Source organism: Mustela erminea, chromosome 12 (assembly GCF_009829155.1).
Source record: "Mustela erminea isolate mMusErm1 chromosome 12, mMusErm1.Pri, whole genome shotgun sequence".
Taxonomy (NCBI): Eukaryota; Metazoa; Chordata; class Mammalia; order Carnivora; family Mustelidae; genus Mustela; species Mustela erminea.
The window spans coordinates 4058247-4075178 of NC_045625.1; the positions used below are offsets into that span (position 1 = coordinate 4058247).

At 43.5% G+C, this 16932-nt stretch overlaps 1 protein-coding gene across 9 annotated transcripts in view; it reads left to right on the forward strand.

The window, feature by feature from the left end:
• Positions 1–16932, forward strand: part of SETX (senataxin) — an 86155-nt gene that overhangs the window by 55907 nt on the left and 13316 nt on the right. For 8 of the 9 annotated variants that reach the window (XR_004277517.1, XM_032308102.1, XM_032308105.1 and 5 more), the window contains 9 exons: positions 1318–1550; positions 2473–2640; positions 3189–3345; positions 6615–6716; positions 6920–7035; positions 8791–8862; positions 11622–11771; positions 13269–13376; positions 16419–16606. Coding sequence is in view for 8 of the 9 variants with exons in the window: in XM_032308102.1 (XP_032163993.1) it covers positions 1318–1550; positions 2473–2640; positions 3189–3345; positions 6615–6716; positions 6920–7035; positions 8791–8862; positions 11622–11771; positions 13269–13376; positions 16419–16606 (1294 nt within the window). In the remaining variant the exon portion in view is untranslated. Of the gene's footprint in view, positions 1–1317; positions 1551–2472; positions 2641–3188; positions 3346–6614; positions 6717–6919; positions 7036–8790; positions 8863–11621; positions 11772–12161; positions 12508–13268; positions 13377–16418; positions 16607–16932 lie in introns of those variants that run through there. The other variant, XM_032308109.1, reaches the window with a different exon arrangement.

The window sequence follows — 16932 nt, forward strand, 5'->3', positions numbered from 1 at the left end:
GAGGGGTGCATACATAGCTCAGTAAGGGCTTTTGACTCTTGCAAATGACGACATGCACCAGATTTCTGTTTCTGAGTATTCTCCTTCTAGCTCCTCAAGCACTCAACTGTCTGACCTCGCCATTTGCGAATCTGTCAGACAAAAAAAACAAAGGAAGCACTTGACTGTCTGCCTGACGTCTACTATTCCTTCTGTTTTTCCCGCGTCAGCACGTGGGGCCTGCGTTTTTCTAGTTGCTCAGACCCAAACCCCCAGGCATCCTTGATGCTTTCTTTGTCTCACACCCTACGTGTAATTCATCAGGAAATCATGTTGACTCTTTGCGAAGTATCCAGGATCCAAGCTGTGTGTCTGCTCCTGCCTCCTGGTCCGCACAGCCGTCCACTGCACTGCCTCCTGGTGGTTTGTTGGCTTCTGTGCTTTTCCCCTTGCAATTCCATCTTCCCCCACAGTGAGAGTGATTCTGCTAACGGGTGACTTCAAGCGTGTCCCTCCCCGGTACAGCGCTGCCCTGGGGTTTTCTACCTGACTCCAGGTAATATTCGGTCGGTATCGTGGTCTGCAGAGCCCTGTAAGATGGAGACCCTGTTCTCTTCTCTGACTCCCGCCGCACTCGTCTCCCTGCTCCCCCCACGCCCCGTGCACGGCTTGTCCCTGTCCTGGGATACTCCAGTCACACCCTTGCTTCATGGCCTTTGCCAGTAAATACCCTCTCCCCCGACAAGGGCGTGGTTTTCTCAGTTATTTCAAGTTTCTGCTCAGGCGCAGTCTTATCTGGAAGACCTTCCCTGACTTGTCCATGATGGTAACACATCCTCATCACGTTGTCATCCCCTTTCTCTGCTTTTCTTTCTTTCTCTTTTTTTTTCTTTTTCTTTCATTTTTTCTTTTTTGACGATTTTATTTATTTATTTGACAGAGAGAGCGAGAGAGCATAAGAAGTAGGCAGAGAGGCAGGCAGAGGGGGAGGGGGAAGCAAGGAGATGGATGCGGGGCTCGATCCCAGGACCCTGAGATCGTGACCTGAGCTGAAGGCAGAGGCTTAACCCACTGAGCCACCCAGGCGCCCCGTTTTCTCTTCTTTCTTCACACTGCTCCTCACCGCTGACGTTTTTGCTTGGTTATCTGCTTCCCTCTTCTAGGAAAGAATTACCTGGTTCTTAGGAACCATTCAGTAAGCATTTGAGTGAATTACTTGAACAATATGTCATACAAAAGACATGAATTATAAAATACATAATTCTGAATAACCTTATTTTAGCTGGACAGTATTATTCATTGGTAACTGAAATTGCTTTTTCTCCTTCTTGATAATAGTGCGCAACGGGAAGTCTGAGTGTTCCCTTTCCATCCAGACTCAAGATAATTTGCCAGTCAATTTAAATGAGCTCGTGAAATGCATTGTGATCAGTTCTCTGGTAACTACACAAAGGAAGTTGAAAGCCATGTCTTTGTTGAGTGGACGGAACCAACTGGCCAGAGCTGTTCTGAATCCAAACCCTATGGACTTCTGTACGAAAGATTTACTAACTACAACATCTGAGAGAATTGTGAGTCATGGCTAAACGAGAATGAAAAGTCTGAAAATTCTGTGTCAGAACGTGACAGCCTCGTGTATGTTTCTTCATCGCACATTCCCGTGTGTGTGGGACAAGCCGTGTCCCTGTGCGCGCCCAGCAACAGCATGTGGCGCTGCATTTTCTTTGGTGGGGCATAGTCTGTGTTTCGTTACTCAGCTTACCTCAGGAAAAAGGCATAGTGCAATAAAGAATTGAAAATATGGTTAGAGAGGAGCCCTAAAATGTGAAATGAGCATCCTACGTAAATGCTTGTTAGGTGACAATTCAGAGGTAGCAGTGGGTTAATTTTGAGTTACTTTTGCAATTAAAAGATCGATGGAGAATTGACGGGTGAAGTTGCCATTTCACTTGGGCCCATGTTCTCCCTCTCAGAGCTGTGTATGTTCGTTCCAAGGAAGCAAGAGGAAAGTGGTGGTGTTTGGACTGCGGTTGTGTGTGGGGGCTTTCCGTGCAGCATCATTCACTTTTCATCCTCCCAGGAGAGTCCCATTTAATGGATGAGGTTAGGAGTTTGGAGACCTAGCTTATGAGTGAAACTGAGATTTAAACTTAGATCTGATCCAAAATCTTGGAATGTTTTTTTACTGTCTAAGTAAAGAATAAATAGAAGAAATGTACAGATCAGTTTATTGTGACCCTCTTTGTAAGATTCACAAATAAAAATGCAGTTGTAGTAGTTGTAGATGGGCTGAAGCCTACAGACACTCACAAATAACTTTCTCTATAGTAGTGAAATTGGTTCTGTCAGTTAAAGATCATTTGGGGTCTTGCCTGATCATAACCAAAGCTTCTGTCTGATAAAGTCTAGAAGAAATTCAAATGGAGTTTTTCTCTTCCTCCTCTCCTGGGCCACTCTAAGAGCAACTCACTCTCACTAATGTCTTTTATATAGATCACCTACTTAAGAGATTTCAACGAAGACCAGAAGAAAGCGATAGAAACTGCATATGCCATGGTCAAGCACTCCCCGTCTGTTGCCAAGATCTGTCTGATACATGGACCACCTGGAACAGGAAAATCAAAAACTATTGTTGGCCTCCTGTACCGCCTCCTGACAGAGGTAGAGCATGTGAGGGCATCAGTGCTGTTAGCCGAGAGCATCGCTTCATGCGAATTAACTGACACGTGTAAATAACTACTACGGGTCTCTCTGCCTGCACTTCTGTGTAGCTTTTTGATACTTTGTGGAACTGTGTCCGAGAAAGAGGTAGCAGAAGGAGAGAAGAGTATAAAAGATAACAAAACAGAAAATGCTGTCCTGTGTGACACTGATCTGAAGGGTTAGAATGGTGGTCTTCTGGCTTAATAATGTGTCACGTCTAATGCCAAGAAACTGGAATGTATTCCAGGGCTACATTTTGGTTGGATTGAGTATGCAGTAAAGTAAGTGGACAGTGAGGTGAGGCTCAGAGAAGCCATGATAAAATGTCCTGTTAGAGTCATCTCAGCGTCAACGTAAGCTGTAGGTGCTGTTACTTATTTTTAAGTGTTTATAAGGGGAACTCTCGAACGTACATGGAAGTAGGAGCAAACTGGAAAACTCTGTAATAGAGCTCATCAGTATCTTTTGTCTGTCTGTCTGTTTGGCGTGTGTGTGTCAAATTGTAGAACCAGAGGAAGGGCCATTCAGATGAAAACTCCAATGCCAAAATCAAACAAAACCGTGTCCTTGTGTGTGCGCCTTCCAACGCAGCTGTTGATGAGCTTATGAAAAAAATCATCCTCGAATTTAAAGAAAAATGTAAAGACAAGAAGAATCCTTTGGGTATGATACTTACATGGCTTTTCTTTTGTTTTTGGTTTTGTTCTCAGTGTTTAGTGTTGGCAGCTTGGAATGCCAGAGGGCAAGCCAGTTCTGATGGTAACTTCTGCTTGGGGCCGTGGCCCATATGTACTCATCAATTCGTTTAGCAGATTTTATTGAGCATTTATTCTCTGCCAAGGCCCTGTGCTAGGTACTGAGGTTTCAGCAGTGAAACCTTCCAAGAGACAGTAGTGAGGAAGTGGATCGGTGAGCAGTTAGAGTATAAAGCTGGACATTCCGGAAGAGCAGGGAGATGTGGCTGTGTTCAGACAGCTTAGAGTGGCCCTTGGTTCAGTCGTGGGAGGGTTAGGGAAGGCTCCCGGGGGAGATGATGTCTAAGATGAGACCTGGAGAAGAGCAGTTAGGGGTTAGCCATGGGAAGAATTGGTAGGGTGTGGGGAACTCTAGCAGAAGTTTCTTTCAACAAAAGGACTGGAATTGAGAGATCCTCCGTAGGGTACAGCTGGAATGTGATAAGCCCCACAAAGGCGGGGGTTTGGGCGTTGGTTTGCTGCCCTCCCCCGGGAGCTTCAGGCAGTGAGGGCGCGCGGGGACTCTGCTCTTTCCTTGGGGAGGCGCAGGAGTTCTCTATTGGGTTTTGATGTCACGTGTACTTCACGTGCTAGGTCAAGAGTTTATAAAAACGCTGGCCTACCACAGGTAGACATTGGAGTGAAAACGTTGGGCCGAAGGATTTCCTGCATCTTCGGTTTTCTGGATAGTGCCAAATTCTCCAAATTCTCCTCAGAAGTGGGCATAGCAGTTCACACGCCCAGGAGCAGCTCCCACGCGTCCACAGCGCTGTGGTTCGAACGTGCCTTTCCCTGCGGGCTGAGGGAAGGGGAGGGCGCAGGCATGTGCTGCCCGCGCAGCTGGGCAGGAGTCAGGCCAGGCCAGCCGGGAGTCCGGTTGGAGCTTCCATTCTGTTAGAGAAAAATTGCTGTCTTCTGGCCGTGGAAGAGAACTTGGGTCTTCTGTACCGCATTTTCTTTCCACTACTTCCAGCTGTCCTGGGCATCCTGAGAGAAATGCCTTGGGCATCTCGCCATTAAGGAAGCTGTTGATTTTTGGGCTTTAGTGTTTACCCTCCTCAGGATAAAGAAGTTCCCTTGTCCTTGGTTTCTGTCCTGAAGGGCTGTTGAGATTTATTGCATGCATTTTTCTTGTTGCATGCATTTAAATGATCATGAAATCTTTTTCTTGAATCTGTTAATGGGGTAAATGGCAGTATTTTTCTAATGTTAAAATATCTTGGATTCCTAGAATAAGGCCAACTTGGTCATGTATTAATTACTATTTCTTAACACGTTGCTAGATTATTAATGTTTAATTTAGTATTTTGAAATTAGTATTCATGAATAAGGCCAGCCTGTGATTTTTCTTTGTCATATCTTTGTCTAGTTTTTATAAGACTGACTTTGAAAATGGAATTGGGGGTAATTTTTTGTGTATTCTTTACAATGCTTTATATACGACCGAGATCATCTATTCCTTGAAGATTAATTTGTTTTTGCTGTTGTTTTGTTTGTTGCTCTTTGTTTATTGACAGAAGGGTAAGTTTTAATCTACTGTCTGAATATCTTAACTGTTAAAGTTCTATTCGGGTATCTGTATTTTAGTGAGTTTAGCTAATTTGTTGTTTTTCAAGAAAAATCAACACTCCTCTTAGGTTTTTCAGTATATTGGCATAAAGTTGCTCATTGTATTCTCATTTTAAAACTCTGAACTGTATTTTGATTGGGCCATCTTTGTCATTCCCTGAATTCTATATTTAGTCCCTAAATCCACATGGGGCATGGCCCAGGGCTGGAAAGTCCTGGAAGAGAATTTAGTTTTCCCCGCTAAGCCCAGGCATGGAGAGCTCCATTTCCCTTTTCTCCTCCCACCTCTTCCGGGCCCTTCCCTTTCCACTGGGCTTTAGAATCCAGGCCTCCATTGTAGAGTTCCTGTGTCTTCACTGGAGTGGTAGTTTTGCCAGTGTAGACATTTGTCAAACTCTGTAGGACTAAAGATTTTTAAGTATCTGCATTTTATTGAATGTACAGTAAAAAAAAAAAAAAATTCTGAGCACTAGACAGTGCCAGCCCTGACTCCTCCTGCTCCCCTGGGGAAGCCTCAGCAGCCTGTGGGCTTTCAACTCTGGTTTTGAGTTTTCTCTTTGTTTTTGGCCCCTAGGAATTTCTCTTCCATTTCTGTGAGCTTACCCTGCAGTTTAAAGGAGTCTGTTTTAATTTATGGCGCATTTCTAGATATTTATAGGGGGTGAATGTCTAGGTAATTTCGTTTACCTTTCTGGTGGAAACACAAGTAAGTTAGCAGTTTTGAAACCTTCAAGTAAATGTTGACCAGAGAAGGTGGCTTCAAATTTAGAAGATTGAGCTGAACTAGAAACAAAAATATGTTGTAGACAGCTGCTTAGTAAGTCATTCATTCATTCAGTACACATTGATTGTACTTCTGCCAGCCACTGTCGTAGCCAGTGACCACAACAAAACCTATTCCAGGGAGGGAGATCGACAATAAATAAATAAGTACGTGATCTGTCAGACTGGGATAAGTGCTGATGGCTGTCATTTAGCCCCGTGATGGAGTGAGAGATGTTTAGCTTAAATAACATATCAGATATGGAGACCTAAAATAAGGGTGTGGTTAGCTGCCACTTCTGTGACATTTCCACTGTTTGCAGTTATCAACTCCGCAATTTCCAGCCCCTTGTGTCCCTTAGATTCTGGAGTAGCAGCACAATGTGGAATAGAGTTTTAAAAACTTTGTTGTGACTGCTCCATAGAAAAGGATTTGATAGTAAAATATGATTCTGTCTTGGGAATTCAAGTATGTATTCATAAATGAAAGTCTTTATATACCTGATCTTTCCTGTGGTTAAGAAATCTGTCCTATTTAACTCCCCTTCCCCAAATGTACTTTACTGTGGAATAGTGTTCAGAACATAGTTTGAGAAATGTTGGTATAACTGAATCTCAACTTTGTAATGTCCTATTTATGCAACCTCTGTAGCTTTTATTAGGTGGAAATGGTAAGTACTCCCCCGTAGGGTGATTGTGAGTATCTACTGTGTATGGAGCCTCTAGTGTGGTTGCAGGTGTGGAGTTCTTGATAGTTAATGTTGGTTCCCTTCCCTGATTGTTAATATGCTTGCTGAGAAATAGATACTACACGTGGAAATTGGCAGCGTCCTTATTAATCTCTAAGTATGATTTTTTTATCAACAGGAAACTGTGGAGATATAAATTTAGTACGTCTCGGTCCAGAAAAGTCTATTAATAATGAGGTCCTAAAATTCAGTTTGGATAGCCAAGTTAACCACAGAATGAGTAAGTACTATTAAGGCACAAACTAACATTACTTTCTGTTTCCTTTTATGTGGTGGGTGATGTGTTGGGCATTAAAGGTAATTTGGAGAAACTCGAAATAGCCTTGCTTTGAGAACTAATTTTTCTTCTCATTGTATATGCATATGTGTATATTTATGAGAATTGTCATATCATTCTTTTTTTTTTTTTTTTTTTTTTTTTAGAAAAAGACTTACCTTCTCATGTTCAGGAAATGCATAGAAGAAAGGAATTTCTAGATCGTCAACTAGATGAACTTTCCCGCCAGCGTGCTTTATGCCGAGGTGGAAGGGAAATGCAGGTACCTACACATTTCTTGATGGGTATTTTTTAATAGCTGATAAGTATAGAAGCTAGTGATGAATATTTGATACCATTGTTTTATTGTGGAATAGCATAATTTGTGTATAAAGATGTATACAAAAGCGATATGCCTTATATTAGGGATTAAAAAGCTCTCTAGAAAGGAAAGGTAGAAATAATTTAAACTTTGCAGGCCATATGGTCTCTGTTTCAGCTACTCAGCTCTGTTGTAACATAAAAGTAGTGATAGATAATACATAAACAAATGGATGTGGCTGTGTTCCAATAAAACTTTATTTATAAAAACAGATGGTGAGCTGAATTTGGCCCACAGGCTGTAGTTTGCTCTTGTCTGGCTTGTATTAAAGCTGTAGTGAATTTATTAGATATGTTTCAGTTGCAAGTTAAACCCACATTAGACAAAAAGGGAATTCACTCCCTCATATACCTAGGAACTCTGGGAGGGATTAGCTTCAGCATGGCTGATCCAGAGGCTCAGATGCCATTTTTCCATGCCTTGATTATTCTGTGTGTCAGGCATTTCTCATCTTGCAGAGGACAAGTGCCAGCGTTTGTGGGTACCACCACCCCAGCTTAGAAAACCCATGGGAGGGGCACCTGGGTAGCTCAGTCAGCTAAGCATCTGACTCTTGATTTTGGTTTGTGGGATCGAGCCGTGTCAGGCTCTGTGCTCACCAGGGAGTCTGCTTTCTCTCCTCCTCCCTCTGCCTCCCCACTGCCCTGATGCCCACACTGTTAATCTCTCTCTCTCTCTCTCTCAAATCTTAAGAAAGAAGGAAGGAAAGAAAACCCATAGGAAGAGAAGGGGCTGCTTTCCCCACCACCCATGTCAGTTACACGGCGGGTGTCTGATTAGTCCCTGGGTGTGCACACAGGTCTGATCCCTGTTCATAAGGGAATGTGAGCCATAGTTTACCAGGCCTGTGTTCTGTGCCCATCACTCTGGCTAGAGTAATGACTGGGTTGTGATGAATAACCTGTTTGAACCACCCAGAAATTAATGGAGGACTGAGCCCCAGGGGTTAGACTGCTCAGCAGACAGAAGTAGCACACACGGGGCGCACTGGGCAGAACAGCATCTCACACAGTGTTAAGGCTTGTTCTCAGACTACGCTTAAGTGGAGCTCAGGGTGCCAGACCCGAGAGAAACTGAGTAGATACATTCATTACGCTCAGTCCTGCAGGAAGTACACATCCCTCCTCCGGGGGCCACACAGGGAGGTCACGGCAGAGTGTGGACAGAGAGGCAGGACCTGGGGTATGTGTCTTCGTTAGGGTCTGTGGGTGGAGTGCTTTCCAGGTCCTGGGCTAGGGCCATGTTGGGCCACTCGGACCAAAAGGGCAGGGCTTGTATAAGCTGCGTGGGCGTGCATCAGGCGCACAGGCGCTGGAGGCAGCGGGGTTGCTGGCCATGAGGGTGGTGCTGTTGGGGCTTCCATTTGCAGGGATTCTGGTTGCTCTCCTGCCCGGGACCAGTGTTTGTGTGAGGGCTGCTGTCCGTGAAGGGTCTCTGCAGGCTGCCTGGCTGGACGGTGTGCATGTCGGCCAGTGTGAGCCAGTGTGGCCCAAGGCACAGCCCGAGTGTCAGGACTCTGGGGGAGGAGAGAAGGAACTGGGTGAAGAGCGAGCCTCTCTCGGGCAGATCAGTGTCACCTGAAAGGCAGGACAGTCAGCTGGAAGCATTTGAAAATGCTCATTTTAACTTTAATGATTGCGTTCTTACTTTTTCCAGAGGCAAGAATTAGATGAAGAAATTGCAAAAGTTTCAAAAGAGAGGCAAGAACTAGCTTCTAAAATTAAAGAGGTAAGTGGTTCACCTGGAGCATTTTCCACGTTTTTCTCTCTTTCTCTTTATTATGAATTATTTCACACAACTGATGGGCTTTTCTCAATTACATTTAAAAATTTATTTATCATGGGGCGCCTGGGTGGCTCAGTGGATTGAGCCTCTGCCTTTGGCTCAGGTCATGGTATCAGGGTCCTGGGATCGAGTCCTGCATCGGGCTCTCTGCTCAGCGGGGAGCCTGCTTCCCCCCCTTTTCTCTGCTTGCTGCTCTGCCTACTTGTGATCTCTGTCTGTCAAATGAATAAATAAAATATTTACCAAAAAAAATTTATTTATTATGAAAAACTTCTTTAAATGTTAAAGTAGAGAAAATGATGCAGTTGCATGTACATTTGCTTTTTTTGCTTTAGCCTAATAATTCTTACCCTCACTAAGATTTCTAAGAGAGGCGATTATACAGAGTAATCTTTTCCTTTTCTAGGTCTGGGTAAGCATTAAACTCCATTGTTAGGTGCTCCCCACGCCACGCTGCTGCAAAGTCGGTTATGATAACTGTCATAGATGAATAATTAGCGAAAGTAGATTTGAAGATGTTTTTCCTGTTAAAAAGAAAATGGAATTAGTGCCCACCCAGGGACACCGAAAAAAAAAGGGGAAAAAGGAAAATCACATGTCAGGATTCAAGTAGAGTGATACTGGCTGGGGATTTGGCAAAAGAGAGTATGAACAAGTGTTCTCCAGTTTTTGACTGGAAGTATTAACTTATATTTGTTTTTGATCATAAGAATCCTATAATGTGTATAACTTCTGCCCAGTATTCTTTGGATGTAAAAATACCATCAAGGGGCAGCTGGCTGGTTCAGTCAATGGAGCAGGTGACTCCATATTGTGAGTTTGAGTTTGTGAGTTTGAGCCCCATGTTGGGCATAGAACTTAAGAATAAAATTTTTTTTTTTAAGATTTTATTTATTTGACAGAGAGAGAGATCACAGGTAGGCAGAGAGGCAGGCAGAGAGAGCAAGGAAAGCAGACTCCCCACAGAGCAGAGAGACATATGTGGGACTCCATCCCAAGACCCTGAGATCATGACCAGAGCCAAAGGCAGAGGCTTAACCCACTGAGCCACCCAGGCGCCCTTAAAAATAAAATCTTTAAGATGGGATTGGGAGGGAGATAAACCGTAAGTGACTCTTAATCTCACAAAACAAATTGAGGGTTGCTGGGGGGAAGGGGTTTGGGAGAGGGGGGGTGGAGTTACGGATATTGGTGGGAGGGTATGTGCTATGGTGAGTGCTGTGAAGTGTGTAAAGCTGGCGATTCACAGACCTGTACCCCTGGGGATAAAAATACATTATATGTTTATAAAAAATAATAAAAAAATAAAAATAAAATCTTTAAAAAAAAATGAATAAGATTTTGATCAAAGCAAGGATGAGCCCGGTGTCCTAACCAGATTGCAGCCCTAATAAACCAGTGGGGGTCAGGGAGAGCAGGTTCTAGCAACTGGTGACGTGATTAGTATCTTTTTTTTTTAGGTTTTATTTCTTTCAGAGAGTGAGTGAGAGAGAACATGAGAGGGGAGAGGGTCAGAGGGAGAAACAGACTCTCCACTGAGCAGGGAGCCCGGTGCGGGACTCGATCCCAGGAGTCTGAGGTCATGACCTAAGCCTAAAGCAGTTGCCCAACCAGTTGAGCCACCCAGGAGCCTGATGTTACTAGTATTTTTAAGCTGAAATTTTTCTCTTGAATGCATTTCTCTTTCTGGTAGAGCTAAATAAAAAACAGTTGAACTTAATTCATATTTCCATTACCTGTTGGTTATTTAAATAAAAAGTTATGTGGAAAGATTTTTATTAAATTATAAACTGAGCCCAAAATTCCTTCCCAAATTTAAGGCTGAAGTCTGTATTTACTGAAATCTGATTCTGCATATACTGTGGGTTTGCTTCTCGCCACCTTGTTCTGTGGCCCACGGAATTCATTGTACTTGGCACTTTTCCTCAAAAGGTGGCTGAGAGGAGAGGTGTGTGACAGTGCCTTCACGTGTGCCCCTGCAAGGGCCATGGTTGCCACCATCTCCCTGATGCTTCCACACGTGGTTGGCAGTCCACGTCTGTGGTTGACCAGATGTTCAGGGATGAGCCCCTGTTCATAAGCCGGAACGGGCTCACTGAGTCCGATGAGATCGCTGGGTTATCAGCTTGGACCCTAAATGGGACACGCACTGCCCCGCACCGTGAAGCATTCTGTGCGGCGGCGGCGGACTGAGGAGGCCTTTCTTACCGCGTGAGCACAGAGCTCCTCCTCTTCACAGGCGGTGGTGTTGGTACAAGCCTTTGTAAAAGAAGGAACAGCGTTGTGTACTTAAAAACCGACAGAAAAATGTGTATTCAAGCTGAGTTCTGACCCTAGTTTAACTCTGATAATTGCTTCACCACTGTCTCTACGCGTTCTGTACCTGCCCACGTACATCTGCTGTAAGGATTATAATTTGCTTTGACCAAATCAAGCCTGAATAAATTTTTCCTAATGAGCTTTAACTCCTGTTCTGAGCTTAGACTGCGCTGCGCTGCGCTTCACGGTGCTGTCCCAGCTGTTTTCTGATCGTCTTGAGCGTTTGTGCCGTTTTCTAGATTTGAGGTTCCTGGGACCTCTGTGCTCACTAAATATTTTTATCGTATAATAAATGGTGGATGTTTTACAGTAAAAACGGGCCTACCATACGCAAGAATTTATATACAGTGAAAATACTGATTCATCTTTATTTGTTGTCTTAGGTTCAAGGACGCCCACAAAAAACACAGAGCATCATCATCTTGGAGTCCCATGTCATCTGCTGCACACTGAGCACAAGTGGTGGCTTACTGCTTGAGTCTGCTTTTCGTGGGCAAGGGGGTGTCCCCTTCAGTTGTGTCATTGTGGATGAGGTCAGTTGGCGCACAGCGGTACGAGTTGGATGGTGCTGTGAGGGCCGAGTCTTGGGGGTCTTTGCTGCTGCTGAGCTAGGGGGAGCAGGTCCTTGGGCCGCTGGTGTTTACCTGCTGTCCTGTGTGTGTAGTCTCTTATGTTGAAATGTGTTGCTGACAGCCCCTCACAGTTAAAACGGCTTTTCCAGAATTGGGATTCTGGAATCCCTGACTGTTCAACAGATCGTTCCCAAGGAGTATCTCGCTTCTGCTTGGAATAGCTCTGGTTCCCTTTTGAAGCAGTTTTAATATAACTTTGGACAGCTCTGAGCCACAATATTTTCAGCTAACATCCTTTATCCGTAGTTCATTCATTGAGCAAGCATTTGTTGGGTACCTACTGTTTGCCAGAATGTGGAGCCAGAAGACAAAAGACGCAGAAAATGAGATACAGAGGATCAATCCAAGATCCGTTTTCACCAAACGAAAGAACAGACATCATGGAAGTGATGAAAATAATTGGAGAAAATGGCACTGAAGAGAAACTTGAGTCTTGCAGATGATGAGGCCTGCGGGGAACAAGGAAGAAAGGGGGTGGCGGGGAGAGGGGGACTTACAGCCATGCAGTTCCCTTGGGCATGTGCCCAGAAGGAACAAAGAACATAGAACTGGGGCATTACATGCCTTCCAGCTGGCGGCTGGTTCCCAAGCGGTCATGGTGCCCGAGTGGTGCCGGCTTCACAGCGCCTCTGCGGTGGTGGTTCTTTTTTTTTTTTTTTTTTTTTTTTTTTTTTTTTTTTTAAAGATTTTATTTATTTATTTGACAGAGAGAGATCACAAGTAGATAGAGAGGCAGGCAGAGAGAGAGAGAGAGAGAGGGAAGCAGGCTCCCTGCTGAGCAGAGAGCCCGATGCGGGCCTCGATCCCAGGACCCTGAGATCATGACCTGAGCCGAAGGCAGTGGCTTAACCCACTGAGCCACCCAGGCGCCCTGCGGTGGTGGTTCTTAATTGGCTGTCGAGAGTGTTTGTTTCTTTGTTGTTTTATTTTCTAACCAAAAAAAAAAAAAAAAAAAACCTTTTTTTTTTGCTTACTTTATTTTTCTTATTTTTTTTAAGTTATTTCAGTCACCTGGTGCTCATCACAATAAGTACACTCAAAAAACCTTTTTTTTTTTTTTTTTTTAAGATTTCATTTATTTATTTGACAGACAGAGATCACAAGTAGGCAGAGAGGCAGGCAGAGAGAGGAGGAAGCAGGCTCTCCGTGGAGCAGAGAGCCCGATGCAGGGCTCAATCCCAGAACTCTGGGATCATGACCTGAGCTGAAAGCAGAGGCTTTAACCCACTGAGTCACCCAGGCGCCCCCCAAAATCCTTATTTTTGATACTCAGTGCAGAAAGAGAAAGTGATACTTTTCTGAATGTTAGAACTTCTGTGAATTAGATAAAGTGCACACGGATAAAGAAACGGCAAAGGTGATTAAGAACACCTTCTCATTATGTACTTTCTTCCCAAGGCCGGGCAGTCTTGTGAGGTTGAGACTCTGACTCCACTCATCCATCGGTGTAACAAGCTCATCCTCGTGGGAGACCCGAAACAGCTCCCTCCCACAGTCATTTCTATGGTAAGTTAGTTTCATGTTCATATTGCTTAAAAGTGGAAGGGCCTTCTTTGTTACTGTGTTTGGAGGGGTCTTTCTTGGATCAGCATCTCTTACTTGGAAGGGAATGGCTAAGAAAAGGGAAACACTGTTGGAATTTTAAGAGTAAGAGTCTGTAAAAATGTCCCTTTGTTCCTGATTGTGCTTCTGTGCACGTGTGACGTGAGCAGGGTGGGTGCCCAAGACCAGAAGGCGAAGGCGAGAACGACCGTGTTCTGTGTGCGGCCTGCTCATTCTTGGGGAAAGGCAGTGCGCAGCTGTTTTAAGGGCTGTATCCAATCCATTTTAGTAACACACACACCAAAACAATAATAGAAGAAAAATTTTAGAAGAAGTTTCCTAATCTCCTGGTTTATATTTAAATGTATGTATTTGAAAACATTATAAAGAGTACTTTAAATGTATTCTTAAGAGTACATTTCCAGTGTTAGAATTTTGTGTCCTGTCATACCAAAAAAAAAAAAGTGCTTCTCCTATCCTCTGAAAGTACAGTGTCAGGAAAAGGGGCCCGTGAACCTCATTTGTGGGAGGAAACAGTCCACACCTGGAATGTGCCCGCCCCTCTCTCTGCTCCCTCACCACAGAGAGCTCCTACTAATGTACACCAGAATCAGGACGTTTGGTAGAGGGTTTGTAATCTGAATAGGTGTAGACCATGGCTTTGAATGTAATAATAGTTGAATATTTCACTGATCCGTGGATTGTTGGTACAGAGTGGTGGTTGCATAAATGACCCCAGAGAACAGATCATTTCAGAGCTTTTCTGTTCAGTTGTGGAATGAAAGCCAGTGGGTTGGTTGGTTTTTTGGTTTTTGTTCTTTTTTTGTCATTACTGTGTTTTGACTTTGGATTATTGAAAATGATACCGCAGCTCTTTGACATCTGAGCACACATGCGCGACCACGCTGGGACTAGAAGCCCAGCCGTCTCCGAGTGGAAACCTGTGTCAATAGGAAGGAGTGGGGGGAAACTGTATTACTTTCTAAATCATAGGTTATTTCTATACGTGATTTTAAATAGGTCTGTGTAACTAAATAAAATGTTAGTAGTAGACATTCAACAGTTTCATCTACGTCCCCAGAAGCTGATCTACTCGTTAAGTTAGCCAAACCTATTTTGAATCTCTCTGGGGAAAAAGAAAAAGTAACAGTTCCACTTGTAGAAAAAAACTGAGTACATCCTACAAGATGATGCGGATTCTGTGTTCTAACACAGAAGGATATTCCTGATCTTTTTACAGACTAGGAAAAAAGACAACCCAGCACGGAATGCTTCTGCCCCCTTTAAAGCAAACCCTGTATACATACAGCCGCCACACACAGACCTTCCAGCCACCTGACATACCACATCTTAGCAACTTATATACTGTTTGCTACCCCTCCATGCAAGCTCCGTAAGGGCAGGGACTCTTGTCTGTTCTCTTCACTGTTTTAACACCACGCCTAAAACAGTGCCTGAATTAGGCTGGCACTCGATGACTATTGATGGAAAGAAATAAATAAACACACAACAAATGCCCAGCAAAATCTGTTAAAATACTCAACTAGGTTGTTCCCAGTAATTCTTAGAAACAGGTGGACAGAAAAGCATGTTGAGAAAATTAACTTTGTAATTTTCTAAATTTTTCTCAATAAGCCCATATTATTTCTATAATAATAATAGTAAAAAGCCCAAGCAGATTTTTCTCATTTTTGTTGCTGTTTTTATCCATCACCAAAGCAGTGAAGTTGGGGCCCATCAACAATCCATTTTCACTACATGCTGAGTTCAAGAAGTTCAGTCCGTAAATTTGCAGAACACCATGTTATTTAAAAGAAATGCAGTGTGAGTTGGTTCTTGATTATTCTCCATGAACAGAATCACCGACAGCTCCCCTAATTTGTGAAGTAGGTTTTGGAACCTTGCGTGCACGGCTTCCGCGGCATCACGTGTGGCCATCCCGTCTCCATTGTCTTAGTGTGTTCTTCAGTGCACGTTTGTTTCTAGATCATGTAAGACGCAGTACTTTTTGAGTATTTCTATGATTTGACATTGAAAAGTATATCCCAAGGCACAGCTATAATAACATTAAAACTGTTCTCTTCATTTATCTCTTAGGTCACTAATTTTTCAGGTTTTAACTCATTAACAGGTTTATGAAATCAATTTAGTCATTATTGTCATTTGTCTGTCTTCTCCACTGAAATACAAATTCTGTGACATTTGGTCTAATTTACCCAGCAGTCTCGGCACCCCAACTTCTAGGTGGTCAGTGTTATGTTGGATAGACGGACGGATGGATACATGGGGAGACTGGTCTTTATAAGACTTGTGTACAGTGACAACCAGTATTTCTGTTTGTGAGAGAACACCTTAGATATAATTGTTAAAATCTGTGTCGCAGTTCTTTGTTTCTTTTATTATTGATTCTTTCAGGTGACCTCTGTTAGCATCAAAATAGCTTAACTTGTGGCCATTACAAGATCACATCTTTTCCTTTTTTTTTTCTTAAAGTAAGTAGTCTCCACTCCAAACATGAGCCTTGAACTCACAACCCTGAGATAAAGGCTCACATGCTCACAAGCCAGCCAGGTGCCCGAGATCATATTTTTTTTTTTTCTTTTCTAAGATTTTTTTTTTTTAATTTATTCACTTGTCAGAAAGAGAGAGAGAGAGAGCACACAAGCAGGCAGAGAGGCAGGCAGAGGCAGAGAGAGAGGCAGGCTCCCTGCTGAGCAAGCAGCCCGATGCGGGCCTCGATCCCAGGACCCTGGGATCATGACCTGAGCCGAAGGCAGCAGCTTAACCCATTGAGCCACCCAGGCGTCCCTGAGATCACATTTTTCATATAAGCAGTATATGGGTTTTCTAAATAAACTGTTAATAGTCGAGCTCCATGGCTCTCCAAGGCCTGAAGTCAGAAACATCTGCTTCTTGGTCATACATATTAGCGTTCAGTCACTGTTTTTACAGCAGTGGGGAAAGTATGAACAAATGCTTGGAGATCGTTGTTCTCGCCCTTTCCAGAAAGCTCAGGAGTACGGCTATGACCAGTCAATGATGGCGCGCTTCTACAAGCTGCTGGAAGACAGCGTGGAGCACAGCGTGGTCGGCCGGCTGCCGGTCCTGCAGCTCACCGTTCAGTACCGGATGCACCCGGACATCTGTCTCTTCCCCTCCAGCTATGTTTACAACAGAAGCTTGAAGACGAGCAGGTGAGTTCCGCTCGTGGCTTTGTAGCTTATTTTATTTGTGGGCTTAGCTGCTTAGGAAGAATAGCTGTTTTACTGTGTTCTTAAGTTTGACCTAAAAAGCATAACAGAGGTTTAGTACTTTTTTCTAGTTACAAAAGCCATGTTGATTTTAGCAAATGCAGATAAAAAAGAAGAGGGGAAGATGACCCTTATTTGTGCTGCCCAGAAATAATCACTGGTAACATTTTGGTACATCTATTTCTAGTCCTTGTACTATGCATATCTTATTTTACTTTTTTAGTTTTTAAATTTTTGAAAAAAAGAATCACACTATACTCAGCATAGTA